This window comes from Sinohyriopsis cumingii, chromosome 5, assembly GCF_028554795.1.
Source record: "Sinohyriopsis cumingii isolate HCF-2022 chromosome 5, ASM2855479v2, whole genome shotgun sequence".
NCBI classification, from domain to species: Eukaryota; Metazoa; Mollusca; class Bivalvia; order Unionida; family Unionidae; genus Sinohyriopsis; species Sinohyriopsis cumingii.
Genome location: NC_142965.1, coordinates 101,748,545 through 101,764,909, shown reverse-complemented (window position 1 = coordinate 101,764,909; position 16,365 = coordinate 101,748,545). Strand labels below are relative to the sequence as shown.

At 36.1% G+C, this 16,365-nt stretch overlaps 1 protein-coding gene across 1 annotated transcript in view; it reads right to left on the bottom strand.

The window, feature by feature from the left end:
• LOC149799891 (DNA replication licensing factor mcm7-like) overlaps positions 1-16,365 on the bottom strand; it is a 59,679-nt gene that overhangs the window by 27,113 nt on the left and 16,201 nt on the right. The window contains exons 3-4 of the mRNA XM_089959339.1: positions 14,414-14,578; positions 7,628-7,758 (exon numbers count right to left, since the gene is read on the bottom strand). Coding sequence (XP_089815465.1) covers positions 7,628-7,758; positions 14,414-14,578 — 296 coding nt within the window. The remainder of the gene's footprint in view (positions 1-7,627; positions 7,759-14,413; positions 14,579-16,365) is intronic.

Sequence of the window (16,365 nt, the reverse complement as noted above, 5' to 3'; positions counted from 1 at the left end):
TAAACAAATTAAGCATTCTGAAGATTAATGCAAGCAGTATTGAAAAGACATCTTCAATCACTTTGGACAGCAAGCAGTAATTTTTTCTATCAAAGAACCAACACCTAGATAATAAAGCAGCTTAAAAATGGAGGATTGGATCCACTTAAGAGATTTGTGATTTTTTTCCCCCAAGATAGGAAGATTGTACATGGTTGCAATAATGAATAATAAGCAATTTTTTAAAATAAAAAAAATTTCCCCTACCTACTGGGGAGATATTCAAATCATATACAGCATTCTATGACCACCATAAATAACAACATTCAATGAAATTTCAATGAAAATGTCAATAACGCAGCCATTCATTTCAAGAGATGACAATGATTTCAAGCTGTGACTTTACATTCAGGAGAAGCAGCAATAACAAGATTTTCAATATGGCTGCTGTGGTGACCACATTTGATGTCAGAGTCACCATTTCATTTAGAATCAACTGGAGATCATCTTCTGATTAAAATATCTATGGTAATATGACCATCCATGTAGGAGTAGCCATAATAACGACATTTTAAGATTACTATTATTGTGGATGTCATATCTGAACCATTTTCGTTTAGGACCAGCTAGTCACAAGTCCTTTAGTGATAAGTCCACTGCCATACTGGAGTTCCTATCAGCACATTTCAATTTAGGACCAAGAAGAACATGGGATGAATGTGTGTGCTAAGTTTCCTGGCAACTCTCCAAGCACAAGTAGTTATGGAGGAGTAGCAATACCAAACTTGTAGTCACAGACGGATGACATGCTATCACATTAACTCTTCTGACCAGCCAAACTAATATTGATTACAAAGATAAAGCCTTACAAAAAAAACCCCCAAACATTTAAGTACAAAATGATACAAGTTTCAAGGTAAAGATGTTTGAATTCCACAAAAGGGACATCAAATTAAAAGTTAATATAAAAACATATAAAAGCTTCAACTCATTAACCCCAAGCACCGAGTTTACGTGGCAGGAGGTAGTAGGCTACTGCCAAGCTCTGTAGCATCAAGGTCATGCACGATACACTAATGTGGGTGGTATTATAGAAAGGCAGACAGATGTAGCTCTACAATGATACCAAATAATCTGGAAGTTCTAGTTGCACTACAAAATAGAGGAAAAACCTCATTTTTGGACCTGATTTTTTTCCACCCAAAATTTGCCTGTGGTCAGAATCCGATTTTGAGTCAGGATTTTAGACTTTTTGGTCTCAGATCTAAGGCAGACTGGTATGAACTGCAAACAGACAGACAAACCTTTGAGAAAAGTAGGATAAGATGGGCATTTGGAATAAAGAGTGGTCTCGATACGAAAATGATAGGTCTGTTAAAGCCAAAAAGAAAGAATAACCTTTACCCTTCTGCTCAAATAAAAATATACTAATTCAATTCTAAAATGATTTATTTTTAGATAATAAATAACAATATACAGTAGTCTCCCTCTTATAAGGCCACCCCTAATGCAGCAGGGAAGTGGCCTTATAATGCGGGTGGCCTTTCTAGAGGGGGATGACAAATGCGAATAGTAAACACATATGAAAAAAGTCACAAGTGCATTTAATTTTAAATATTTAATATTTTAATTAAAAAATCACATGCATGATGTGAAATAAATGTAAAACAAACTTTGTCATCATTTGCAAAAGAATGCCATGAATAACCACTGATAGTTTTAAAATGTCTTTATAATTATGTTACAGTTTCACATCACATCACTTTGTTGGTAACAGTCTAAAAAACAAACCAGTCTCATCACATTAAAAATATCCTTGCTGTCATATCCCCTGCATATCTCGTTTAGTCTTTTGTTCCAATCTTCGACAACTTCATTATTAACATCAGCTGATTCGCTGCTAATGACAGAACACTTGATATTGTGTCGCACTTGAAATCTGTGCAACCATCCGTTACTTGCGGTAAAGTCGTCATATCCCAGTTCAACTGACCAGTTTTTTGATTTTTCTTGTCTTTCAAATCAGGATACAAACATCTCCAGGCTCAAACAATCTTCCTTTCTCCGTCCATTTCACCTTTCCACTTCTGCAGAATTGTTTCATTATCTTTCACGATATTGTTTATCTGAGTCTTCCCGATAGTTTTCTGCAAGGATCCTCGACGACCCCCCCCCATCAGTTGAATTACTTTCACGTTCTCCTCTAAACTGAGAATTTTTATTTTCCTCGACATGTTGATCTTTTTGCAGTAATTTATTAATGTTGCCAACTACAATACTGATAAAACAGTTTTGTATGCATCTAAACAAATTGCCATGTGTTTTTAAAGGAAGTGATCTTGTCACGTGATTCGATAGTCGCAGTCTGGTACCCTATTGTTTTTATATATTTCTTGAAACTAGGTGAGAGAAGCCAAAACGGCTTCGATATGTACTATTAACATCACGCAGATTTGACCTCGCGGCCGCTAGGATTCGTAATTTTGACAATTATTGTCAGTAGTAATAGCCACTGATTACCAAAGTGAACAAGCTCAACGTCTTACTAAGGGAAGCCATAAAGGCTATTAAACCATTTTCCTGCTGACTTGGGTATTGTATATCGATACTGCCACTTCTCAGCTGTTACTACTGTTCGATAATTGTATTCTTAACAATTATCAGAGTGACTAAATCGGACATCTTATGATAACACAGCAGTAAGGCTAATTGGATTACATGTACGTACCCTTTTGTATGGATTAAAATTTGAGTCTTTCTTGGTTTTTATGGAATAAATTTGGCTTCTCGTGAGGTGTAAATGATATAATATTAACCTTAGTGGTAAATCTACTTTACTCAACACTTCTTTCAGTAACGAAAACCTGACATCGGGAAACAGAAATCGGATTACTTAACATAAGTTATGAATACAATACTGGTTCTGGATACATATTCAAATAAAATGCGGCCACTTGTGAGGGGTAAATTTTATGATTTTGCACTAATATGCTGGCCGCTGGTCGCGTTAGCCAGGTGGCCTTACGCGAGGGGTACTTTTGAACACAAACTAGTCGGTGCCAACAGATTCTGGCCGTAAGGAGCGGGTGGCCGCTGGTCAGGGGGGCCGTTCAAGAGGGGGACTACTGTATAAATAACAGACTGAACAAAACTTAACAGTGAATAACATCAATTAACACTACTCCTGGAGAGAAATGGTTGTTGCTCCTTTGCATCTTTTAAGCATAACTTTGTCAAACTGTCTCTCTGAGCAAACAATACAAGAAGAAGACTTTATAGTGTCAAAGTTTTCATACTGCTCCTGAAGTCAGTCCTATTCTTCCTCACAAAACTAAATATTCTTTCACAGGATGCATTGCTGTGAGGGATGGCGAGGATATGGCTCATCACACTGACAAGAAGTCAAAATTTTGTATGACCCATACTATCTCTGATCTCACTAATCTTCTTCCATGTTTGGTCCATGGCAGCTGCTGAATTAGGCTCCAACATTCCAGGAGGTAGTTCTTCAACCTGGTAGGGAGAAAACTGCATCTGCAGCTGATCCAGTAAAGCTCCTGCAGGCATGCTGGATTTCTGGAAACTGTTTCACAAAGAAATACAGCATTGCAAAGCTGATGAAGGGCATCTTTGTCACATCGCCTACAACTTGATTTTTAAGATGAGGTTCTGAAATATTTCCATGCTTAATTAGTTACATGCTGTTGTAAAGAAGGCTTTGTAGAGGTAAAGAATGAGTAAGCCTTTTCTTAAGGAAGTTTAAATCCTTGCATGAAGCTCTGAGCTGCTTGATCAATCATTACTTCTTCATTATTCTTGATGTTGTATCCACTCCGGAAGTCAACCAATTCAGTATCCTTGTAGATCATGGCGTAATGATTATGCCTAAAGCATAATGGCTGGCATTTATGATAAAGGCCATGATTTCAACTTTAGATCAAAATATTTGTCTCAGTGGAAGTGACATACGACACAAAATCTGTTCCAAAATATGGCCTCAAATGTATTTACAACTTCAGCCAATCAGATTAAGATCCACTCATTATGCAGTGATGTCGCTCATCATCAAACTTGTCTGAAATCTCGAGGATACAAGTTTTCATACCAAACATGAGGATACAAGTTTTCCTACCAAACATATTAAAAATCTGTTCTAAAAAGCACACAAGAACTGTTAATCAGATAAAAAAAACTACCTCAATCTCATACACAGATGTCGCAACAGAACCCATCCAAGTTTTCGATCATATAAGTTTGCATATCAAATCCAGGGTTGCGTCTAGGATTTGATAAATGTAGGTACTTGCCCCATTGAATCTAAAATGAGGGCCAACATAGCCGCAAAAGGGGGGGGGGGCGCCACCTTCCAGTATGGTGTAAAATAAAACACTTAGTGTATTCAAAAAGAGCAATAGCAAATATAATAATTTTTAACGTAAAGTCAAAAGCTCAAGATGAATTAGGGAAAGTATATATACAGTTTCTATAACAGTTAACTTTTTACTGGAACATATATACACCATCATCCAAACAGACTGTAATTTTGACTGCATTATTCTGCAAATATGATCACTATTTCCTAAATAGCCTCCTGTCCTTCCTCATCCTCCACTCTACCAATGCCTTGTTAAAGTTGAAGTCTCTCAGAAGTCCTTCAATTGAAATCATCATGATTCTGTTGAGAACCCTTTCTTCTAGATGACTTCTTCCCGCAGTTTTGGCTTATTTTGATTGCTGAATCCTCTCTCAAAGTCAGCAGTTTGGTGTGGCATAACCATGGCCACTGATGTTAATTGAAGAAGATTTAGAAATGTGTCTGCATGATGTTGATGTACAATCTGCCAGAGTAAGCACATTTTGTCTCTAGGGTACATTTCTCTTTTAATGACAGTCTAAGCAACAGGCCAGTGTCAAAACATGTTTTGGGTCCCACATAAATGACCAGCTTCTTGGTATTTGAAATATCTGTACTCTCATCAATTAAGTTGCTGATGAATGGACTACACTGTACTTTCTGCATTAACTCGTATTCTATCATTGTTGCTATGCAATCCTGGAAAAAATAAAGCTCAATGATAAATCAAAGTATAAAAGTATTTTATTATCATTATTTATTTATTATCATTAAAGTATTTAAGAAATGTAAAACAAATATATTATATAAAAAAACAAAGTAAAATGACCAAAATCAGATACAAATTGTGCAAGAACCGTAACCGAAGACCATGGAGTGTCTAAGGATGTTGCCTTGTGATAATTTTGTCATTTTAAGAAATCCCATCAAGGTGTTTAAATGCTAAAATAATGTGGCAATACAGTCTCTCTCTCTTTGTTAATTAAAGTGTTTCAATTATAGTAAAGAAGGAAGTGATTATGCCTGTCTGTATACAATGATATTGAAAACAAAAAACGTTGGCATTATATACATCATTGATGGGTCCCTACATATGCACAGAACAGGGTCAATGTCATTTGCTGAAATGATCATCAGAGCAAATAATAATAACTTATTTACTAAAGCATTATACAAGTTTCAAGCGGTGTGATTTGTCTGACTAATGCACTGTATCACAATGTCTACAGCAACTCCTTACATGCTCAGGAAATTATTCAAACAACAGCGATTATCATCGTTTCAAACACATGAAAACAGGAAAGAATTTCAAGACAAAAGAAACAGGTACCAATAATCCAGATTGATTAAAAACGAAAAACGTTATCCACCATTAAACATTGCCAGGAAGTTATGATGACTAGCTACAGAATGCAATTTCATTGGCCAATCACGATGCTAAGTGCTATTTTTTTTAGTAACACAGGGATTCCTCAAGATGTGCACTGATTGGAACCAAACTGATCATGTTTTGGTTGCTTGTTAGGAAACATCATTTCTCCATCTAAATTTCAATAGAAAAAAAAAGTAAATAAAATAAAAGAACTTACCCGAAATTCCTCTACACAAGCCCTTGATGAATATGTTGTGTTTCCTTCAACTCTCATGTTGCCAACACCAACACCCAGAAAGTCAACAAAAACCAACAGCGAGCCATATTTTAGATAAGCAATATTCTACTTCTCCAAGTAATAGGCAACTGACATAGCATGAATAATTGATTCAGATTTCATGCTGATAGCTAAAATGCATGTAGTTTTAAGATTTTCACTTAGTTTTAAATCCTGAAATGCCTGTTTTTGAGCTGGTAATTAAACACGTCTGTGAAGGGCTGATGTCCTGAAATTAGCATTTCCAAGTGTGAAAGAATAGTTTTGCCAGTTTTTACACACCATCTGCAAAGAATCTCATTTTTTCATTCATTTCCAGCCATGGTCAATTTTATTTCCAGTCTGAATTGAAAGAGTACTTTTTTTTCTTGATGTTCTATGAACCCTTAGTTTCATCGCTGCCATCTTTAAGCACATCATCACTAACATCATCCGATGCGGGATTAGCCTGATGAAATGTTTGTTCGCTGTCATTGTGCCCATTGACAGAAACTTCTGCACCCTGACTGTTATTAGAAGTGTTACTGCTAAAATAACGAAAAATTGTCCATGTTTTAACTGATTTAGCCATTTAACTGTCCCGCCAAACCAGCCACTGTATCAAATGTGCTCGTCTGACCTTTGTTATTAACCAATCAGAACTGAGCATATGACACAAAGAAATAAGTGATGTATTTAGAACTATACAAGTACAACATATTCGCAAACTGACAACCAGGAATTTTACAGCAAAACATAAAATAACGCACTCTTATAAAATATGCAAACAATTCTTATTTTTTTCGCAATTTTGCCTGCATAGGATGAAAAATCTTGTGGGAAATCTTCAATTTGGGGGGGATTTGCATGATCGCGCATCCTAGATGCAACCTTGAAATCTGATCAAAATATAGCTTCCAGAGTGTTCACAAGCTCAACCACTCAAATCCAAGGAAACTGGATAATGACTGGGCTACACTGCCTTCAATGTCTGCGAAGATTAGTCCGTTCTGTTTGCGATTCTCAAAGATCATGAATCCCAACCGGATTTGTTTTGAATGAACAGAAACGATCTAAAAAATGCAAACCAAAAGCCCGCTTTTCAGGAATCCTAGTGTAAATGTTTCAGAATAAAGGCATCCCGTCTTGAATGCAACATAGTCCCAACCCATATCCACACATAAAACCTGTGTTCCAAATTTTATCTGATAACATTTAGATTTTTGGGGATTTCATAAATTCATTATTATCATTACCACTGCTAAAGTCATTGGACTGGTTTTGTGTTTAATGGCACAGCAATACAAGTAGATTATTCAGTTCTAAGGCTCTAGGACTCGTCATGGTAAAACCTGCTCCCTGTCAGTTATCAAATCCAGCATGCCAATGACCAAACAACTAAAACTAAGCAGAACCATTCACAGGATTACTGGATAATACACACAATCATCGCATCAATACTATTACTGGATAATACATACAATCATCGCATCAATACTATTACTGGATAATACACATAATCATTGCATCAATACTATTACTGGATAATACACACAATCATCGCATCAATACTATTACTGGATAATACACACAATCATCGCATCAATACTATTACTGGATAATACACACAATCATCGCATCAATACTATTACTGGATAATACATACAATCGTCGCATCAATTCTGCTGGGTACTTGTTCCTGGCATCACGGGTGATATTATTTCCATCAGGGTGGTTTTTATGTTCCATCAAAAGTCGATGTTCAATATACACATCAAGGGCATCCTTATTAATGACCTGTAACAGAAATACAATACTCAGTCATGTTGCCTACAATGATTTCCTTATTAATGACCATAAATTCCATTACATTTGGGAGACTGAGCAGTACAGATGAAGGGAATCAGCATGTGCCTATCAATTTGATTCACTTTCAAATTTCTGAAAGCTGCATGTCATTGGTCACCAGAACATGACCCCAAAGCGGTCACTGTCAGACCTTCACTCAGGACAATGGAGATCTGATTTTAACCAGACTGCAAAATCTAATCCTGGAAAACAGCACTCAAGTGCCTCAGTGACTGCGATGAGCCTAAAAGATGAACAACGGTCATGCTGAATCTTCATAGAAAGACTATCTGTAAAATGTGTACTTTAAAATGCAGTCAAAATTCCACACCTTAAACTGTAGCCATTTGTTTTGAAGACTTCTATGAAGCTTGTGCTATCATAGCAGTAAACAGCTCTGAGTTGTTCACACAACGCAGTAGCTTAAAATGATGCTTAGCACAGGGTTTGCATGTATCTGACTTTGTTACCATTTTTTTAACCAGTCCACATTTAAGTCAGTTAACATCTAAATGCCATTAACCTCTTGTCCACATTTTATTGGGTCAGCATGTTTTGTTTGAATGATACCATCTTCTGGACCCATTCACAGTTAGACTGTGTTAAGCTATGCACCTGACAGATTACCATCTCGTGGACCAGCTTAAATTTCAACTGGGATAATTGATTACACTCGTGGGCTAGTAACCATTTTGTTTACACAAGCAGTTATATTCGTGTAAAAACTTTATATGCCATTCAACCCGTTTTAACCTGTTCAGCTGAATGAATCAGTAAACCGATCAATTTTACTTTATATTAAAAAAAGACATGACCATTTGTAATCCATAGCCTTCAGCCTAGGCCATAGACAGTTACAGGCCATTTACAATAGTTATAGGTCATTTAGGCTAGTTACATTTGGCAGTGCTACACAAGATCCCATGGGCAGGGGAAACTGTCCCCCTCCATCCACATCTGGGGAACATGCAACATTTAAGAGGAACAAAAGAAAATAATATTATATAATGCACTAATAGTTCTACAAAAAAGGAAATAATCTTGTTTACTTTGATAGTTATGCCACCTTAATTTTTGTGGTCTGCACTTGACTATCATATTTTCCTTCAACACTAACATTGTTGCAATAAACACTTTAGCAAGTGTTCAAGAAACTCATGAAAACTTGTTTTAGTATCTGGTTAACCTCCAATGAACTATGTGCACCAAAGAATTTTCCATTCTGGACCTTGCTTTCACTCAAGTGTATACCCGTTTATTAAGACAAAGACCTGGCTTTTCCCAATGTTTCGTTCCAAACTAACGAATTATTAATTAAATGTCAAATGGCATATTTTCATCAATTCAGCCTCTCCTGTTGTTAATTCAACCTCAAAATAAATCGAATCTTCCTCGCCAGAGAAGTGACTTGAGCCTTGAAAATATGTTACGTCCATTAAACACTTTACATTGCAAGTCAACTGCTGACGACAATATTGGAATCTTTTCCTTCCAAGCTACCTTGTTCCAAAATATAATTCATTGTCATCTTCCTGTATCATAACTTTGATAAGCTGATGGTGTTTTTATTTTTCCATTTTTATTTGATGAAACTATTCACCCCAGGTCAAGACTTATGGGACATAGGACCAAAAATTGATGCACAATGACCAACACTGCATTTGCATATATATTATCCTCATCATCCAAGGTCTAGACAAGTTTTTTGTTTTATTCATCCTAATAAATTGCATCAAAGCAGATCAAAATAACTATTCATTCAAAGTATGCACAACAATTGTGTGCATTTAGTATTCTGCACATTTCTAATGCTGTAAGTTGTCAGTGTTTTCTTACAACACTTTCAATCAGTACACTGGGACACATTCTGGATGTCTATGTTGTTGTTGTTGTTGTTGTAGGGTTTAACGCCATTTTCAGCACACGATAGGCTATACATGGTGGCCAGTATTAATGGTGGAGGAAGAACCTGGGTAATCCCAGGAAAGAACCACTGACCCTTGAGAAGCTAGTGGCAAGCTTTCTCACATACCCACATTGGCTGAATCCGAGACTCGATCCCATGCAGACAGAGGTGAGATGGCAGTGATCCGTAACGGACAGCACTTTAGATCACTCTGCCACTCGGGGCCCCTGGATGTCTATGGGCATTTGAAATTGTAATACTTTATCACTTTGAGACTACCATTCAAAGTCATATCTTCAAACTTGATCACTTTGAGACCACCATTCAAAGTCATATATTCAAACTTGATCACTTTGAGACCACCATTCAAAGTCATATCTTCAAACTTGATCACTTTGAGACCACCATTCAAAGTCATATCTTCAAACTTGATCACTTTGAGACCACCATTCAAAGTCATATCTTCAAACTTGATCACTTTGAGACCACCATTCAAAGTCATATCTTCAAACTTGATCACTTTGAGACCACCATTCAAAGTCATATCTTCAAACTTGATCACTTTGAGACCACCATTCAGTCATATATTCAAACTTGATCACTTTGAGACCACCATTCAAAGTCATATCTTCAAACTTGATCACTTTGAGACCACCATTCAAAGTCATCTTCAAACTTGATCACTTTGAGACCACCATTCAAAGTCATATATTCAAACTTGATCACTTTGAGACTACCATTCAAAGTCATATATTCAAACATGCCCTTATTAAGCCTTGATCACTAAACCAATTTATACATTCACAATGGCAACAAGTCTAAATAATTAAGACTCAGTCTGGTATACAATTCTATGCTGTTCACAAAATACCCCCACCCCACTCAAGGATCCACAGGTACAAATAAAAACACATGATGTACTTGAAATGATTACAATGCAGTACAGAATGTTTATTATCAAATCTGTATATAGACTTGGTAAAATAAAAAATATTCCAAAAGCTCTGTTTCACCTCTCTGCTAAAACATTCCAATATTCAGCAAAGCCAGTGAAACATGAAAAATAGGTCACCATGACTCCTTCAGCCAGTAATGAATAGTAATTTCCGTTATGAATATACCCATACAGTTTCCTTACTGTACATGAAACAGTGCAAGAATGAGCTAAATGCAAGAACTGGTTGCAAACTACAATGCCAATGAAGTGATTCCCATGCAAGAGCCCATGTTCACACCAGCTATTGCTTACATTTTGCAGATTTGATCAAGATGATGCAGACCATTCTCTCATCGAGTATATTCCTTACACAAATATCAAGCCAAGCTAACCAGGTCTTCCCCAGCTTTACCAATCGTTGTGGATTTCCTTCATATCCCATGTTCAACTACTGATCTGCCTCAAGGCAAAAGGGAAACAATTGCCATGCATTAACAATATTTATAGCTACTCTACTCCACGGTGTGACTGTCAGCCAAATGACAGTGCCTTCCTAGACAGCATACAACAGCAATATTTATAGCTACTATACTCCACAGTGTGACTGTCAGCCAAATGCCAGTGTCTTCCTAGACAGCATACAACAGCAGATGACGAAATAGGTCGTCACTTGGTCGAGTGAAAAAGACGAGTGATAGGGTTTTGAATATTGAATTTCATTTCAGGAAGGACTATCTGTAATTGAATGGCATTAAATTTGTTGTTTATTTGAATTTCACCTTTTGTGTATTCAGTAAAAACGACCCAAGGTGGGTCTTCTGTAATAATTAAAGATAATACTGGGAGCACCCCACCCCAACCTAAGGTAGTCTACGAGACCCTTTACATCAGTAAACATGGTTGTACTGAAGAGATGAATTGTCCAGCACAGAAAAATTTATCTTTCCCACAAAATAACCATATGTTGACATTTTCAAATAGGAATTTCAGCACACAAAAATGAAAAGAAAAATAATTAGATTACTTAACTCTTAATATATAATAAGCAATTCTAGATACATGCATACATGCCAACCCCTGATGAGGAAAAAGTGTAATCCAAGTGGACAAAAAGAGGAATCCACAAATAACCTGCTAAAATTTCAATAACAATGATTTATTTGCCCCTCTCGTATTTTAACATCATTTATTGCTTAAAGTTTTCATATGTAGCACTTTTAGCTTTCGAAAGCAAGAGACTTTCATGTTGCATTTTAAAACACTTTGTACCAGCTGAGACCATGAATGTTTTGCACACCAGTAGAGCACTAAGTACTGGGTTACTGAGCCTGGATCTGAATTCACTTTTATTTTTGTTAACAATACTGAACAATCTCTCACAGTCAGCATTAGAACGGTAAAGAACCAATATTCCTTTCATAACCTGACAAAGAGGAGGAAATTTATATCTTCCTGTGATTGTGTCTTTTAGCTGGGAAATAAGGTGCCATTGCACATCAAATCTATCTGCATTAAGTATATTGTCAGGTAGAATACCAACTTTATACTGCAGGAATTCTCCTTCTAGATTAGCCAAGGTAGGCAAAGATGGTAAAAGAAAGGGATATCTCTTGACAAAGAATCTAACACTTTTGATGCTTTTTGACTGTCTCTCTTTTACATCAGCAACTGAAGCATTTAAAAGCACTTCATCTCCATATGGTAATTTCTGGAGCATGTAATCACAGTATGTAGCATAATAATCTCTAACATTATCATCAAACACTTTCACAACTAGAGTAGAATTGTGTTCTATGAATTCTCTTGCTTCTGCACCAATAGCAAGATCTTCACTGTCTTTCTAGAACTCGGTAAATAACACCTCTGCAGTTATAACATTCATGTCCGCAATTTAGTTCTGCTGTAGATAAGTTACCTTAGTACTGGAGTTCATAAGATGAGCTTGTAAGATGAGCTAATTCGATGTTTCTTTGTTTTCAAGTGTTTTCCACATAAAAACTACCACCATGCCCAATATTAAAATGATCATGATGCTGCCCTAGAATACAAGGACTCGTATCATTGCTTAAAACTGACCTGTCATACATGTACTATATAGAATGGAACAATGTATTATGCCATTCATGTATTCATCTTAGAAGGATTCGTTGTTTTTGTTTTTTGTTTCGTCTTATTCTGATCCACCTGTGAAATTCTTTGAAAAAATAAATGTGCTCTAACACAAACATCGACTAGAATACATCTAATGACTTTTAGCGCCAAATAGTAAAATTATTTCCACACGGCTTGCAATAGACGTCACGTGATGCTGCCCTCGTGTCCTCATCTTTGGAGGATTCTGTTATTTTATGTTTCGTTTATTATTGGCCTTTTTCTAATCCATCTGTGAAATTATCTGAAACACATTTTGCTCTCATATACGCATCAACTAAAATAAATTGTACTTTTTAGCACCAAATACCTATAGACTGGTTCTGTACTAAATATTAATTAGAAGGAAAAAATCTGCGAGCAAAGATTAAAAATTAGAAAACTTTCTGTTCTCTCCTCACTAAGCCATACAGCTGCTATAAATAGAATACAAGGTCGAAAGTTTGAAAGTAGAACCAGCATGTTTCTGGGTAATAGGATAGTCGCTATAAAGAGAACATAATATTTTTAGGAAAGTGCACGGACAAGCGTACTCTTATAGTGTAGTTACATAGAAGCCGTCTTTTCTAAAATACGGTCTGTGGGATTAACGGGATGTTAATAAAAACGACAGAACAAACAATTGACTTTTTTTGGGAAGGTGGATATACAGAAAAGCGTAATCCATATACGTTTATGCGTAAGGCGTAATGTAGTGAAAAAAGCGTAATGATTACGCCAAAAGCGTAATGGTTGGCATGTATGTACATGTACTACATTTCAGTTAAGATCATTTCAATGTCAAGATCTGATTTGCACAGAGGCAAATTTAAATGCATGTGCACCATCTTAATAGAAGCCATTTATTGATGCCCAAGGTAAACATTAGTCATTTTGTGCTGGTTTTCACAGCGCCACCTTTTGGGGAATACTTCATATTATAAACTAAATGTCAATTACCATGGTCACATCATTTTCTTGCTAGTAAATTTAAGATAAAGCCATAATCTGATATTTAAAAAGCAGCAACTGGGTCAGATTTGCTCTTATCCAAAATGGAGGCAGCAGATCTCCTTCCGTACTTTCTAGAGTTGGGATGATCAGAGGATTACTATGAATGTTTCAGTAAGTCTCCAATATCAATGTCGGCAAATTAGAAGTTACCAATCTTTTTTAACTTCACTGTTAGAAATTCCATGACTTTTCCAAAATGCAAGATTTTAAGAAATTCTGTGATTTTCAAGGCCCACGAAATTTACTTCTTAATTTCCAAAACCTTACCAACAATACAGGACCCACTGGAACCCTCTCTAAATTTTCAAGGCAGGCCTATTCACATGGAATCTTTGAGGTAACATGTTCTATTTATAAAAGACTGCCGAGAGTGGTTTGGGCACATGTACAAAAACAGCCTTCTCAGCAACAAAATGCAGTAAGGTAAAGGATTAACAATATCTATCAAACAGGTGATGACTGTGGGTAAAAGATCTTGTCATGAATAATACATCCAATCAGTAGAAACATTGTATTGGCTGGAAAAGAATGTTAAAAGCAGGTTTTCTTACAATTTGTTCTCTCCTTGAAAAGTCAACTGTATCATAATTTATACTGTTTAAACTTTGCAACAGTACCTCCTTTTCCTTATAAGTTGGAAGCAGTTCATGGATACAATCTGCAAACAGGTTTACATAGCGACGAGTGTTTTCCGCAACAGCATCTGCAAGGTCTGGATCATGTTCTGCAACGTCATCAAGATCAATTGTTATGGACACCTGTTCTCTGTGGGCAATCCGTACCTGCACATAATAAAATTCTTGAAGCAAAGTTGATCCTTAATTTTAAGAACATTCACATTAGTGGTTATCAAAATATGCAGACATTTCCAACTAGATACTTCTTTTAATTATACCCTCAATTTAAGCGAGTCCAGTGGAAAACAATTAGGTTCCTAACCCTCATCAATATATTGTTCGATTATTTCATAAATATGGCCAAGGCCACAGCATTTCCTAAAATTTGTAAATAACAATATGGTAAGCAGTAACCAAAACGATATCAAAATGGTTCAAAACCCAATGTCATCTGATACGCATGTTAGGCTTACAGCCAAATTTTAAGGTTATGACACCAGGGGTGGGACCTGGGAAATAATAACTGCAACGGGAACCTACACTGATTGCATACCAAAAAATAATTTCTTGTAATACAAGTAAATGTGTATATGTACTTCAAGGGTGGGATTTATACAGTTTCGAAGCTGCCAATCACAGGGAAGACAAAAGGGGGCCAATGCTAGCTGAACAAGAACCTGACCTTTACATTCCCAATAAACGTATATATGCTTACTGGTGGGGGTCTCATTGGTTTCTAATTTATAACCAGGACCAAGCCTCTTCATGCAAGGACAAAGGGACCTAACTCAAGTGCAATGCTTATTCTTCATTTTAATAACTTAAGATAATGGCGAAGACATATCAATGTTATTTCAACAACTGTGCTTTAAATTCATCAAAAACATATACATGCTAATCTTTCAATATCTCAAAAATTCCTGCGCTGAATAAAGCTGTCTTCATTTGGTGTTTCTTTTTTTTTTAAATTTCAGTTGCTACGATTATGTACATTTGCCATTTAAAATAAACACAGGTGGGCCACGGTTTTCTACACAAGTATTTGTAAAAATGATGTTCTAAATATAGATTATATACTTTACCATGCTTGCTACAAAGCAAACTAACAATTGAATGTAATTGTACTAACATCGCCACTTGCAATACAGGGCAGTTATGGGTATAAGTGATCACTGCTGTTATTTTGACTTGCACTTAATGGAATAAAATTATTCAGGATTTAAGTTGATTGAGAATTCGTGAATTCAGGATTATATCAGTGAATTACTATCTCAAGTCATGAAATTTACGCCAAAATTTTGAAGGTTGGCAGGTTTGAATAAGTTATCAAATAGTTCATAGGTGACATAGGAGACATATCACAGATCAAGGTACAGGTATGGCAATACAATACACAAGTCAAGGTACAGGTATGGCAACACAATACCGTATATACTCGCATATAAGCCAAATAATTTAGGAAAAATTAAAGAACTGGAAGATAGGGGGTTGGCTTATCCGTGGACCAGTGTCTAAACTTAACAGTTTTTAAGTCTTTTTGTTGACTACTGTAATGGCTATAAATATTGGGACACGAAAAAATAATTTTTTGCTGATTCCTAAGACATGCATGTAAAAAAGAAAACATTTTCATTGACCCGACACTTACTAAACTGTTATCAAGTACAATGATTGATTTTGTTATTATTTTGCGTGTGCATATTTCCGGATTTATTGAGCACGAAATTAAATAAAAGTAAATACAGACTTCAAAATTCGCAAGCCAGTTGAGTTTACCCGGAAGACCAGACTGAATACTAATGTACAGTACTTACACAGTGCAAAGCATGCATAGCATCACTTAAATCCATCCCAAACATATTAGATGCAGGTTTTGTTTTAATCATTGTTCGACCAAACTGCATTCTTCCAGATAACAGTTCAGCAAGTCCTTAACAGCTATTTCATTTAAG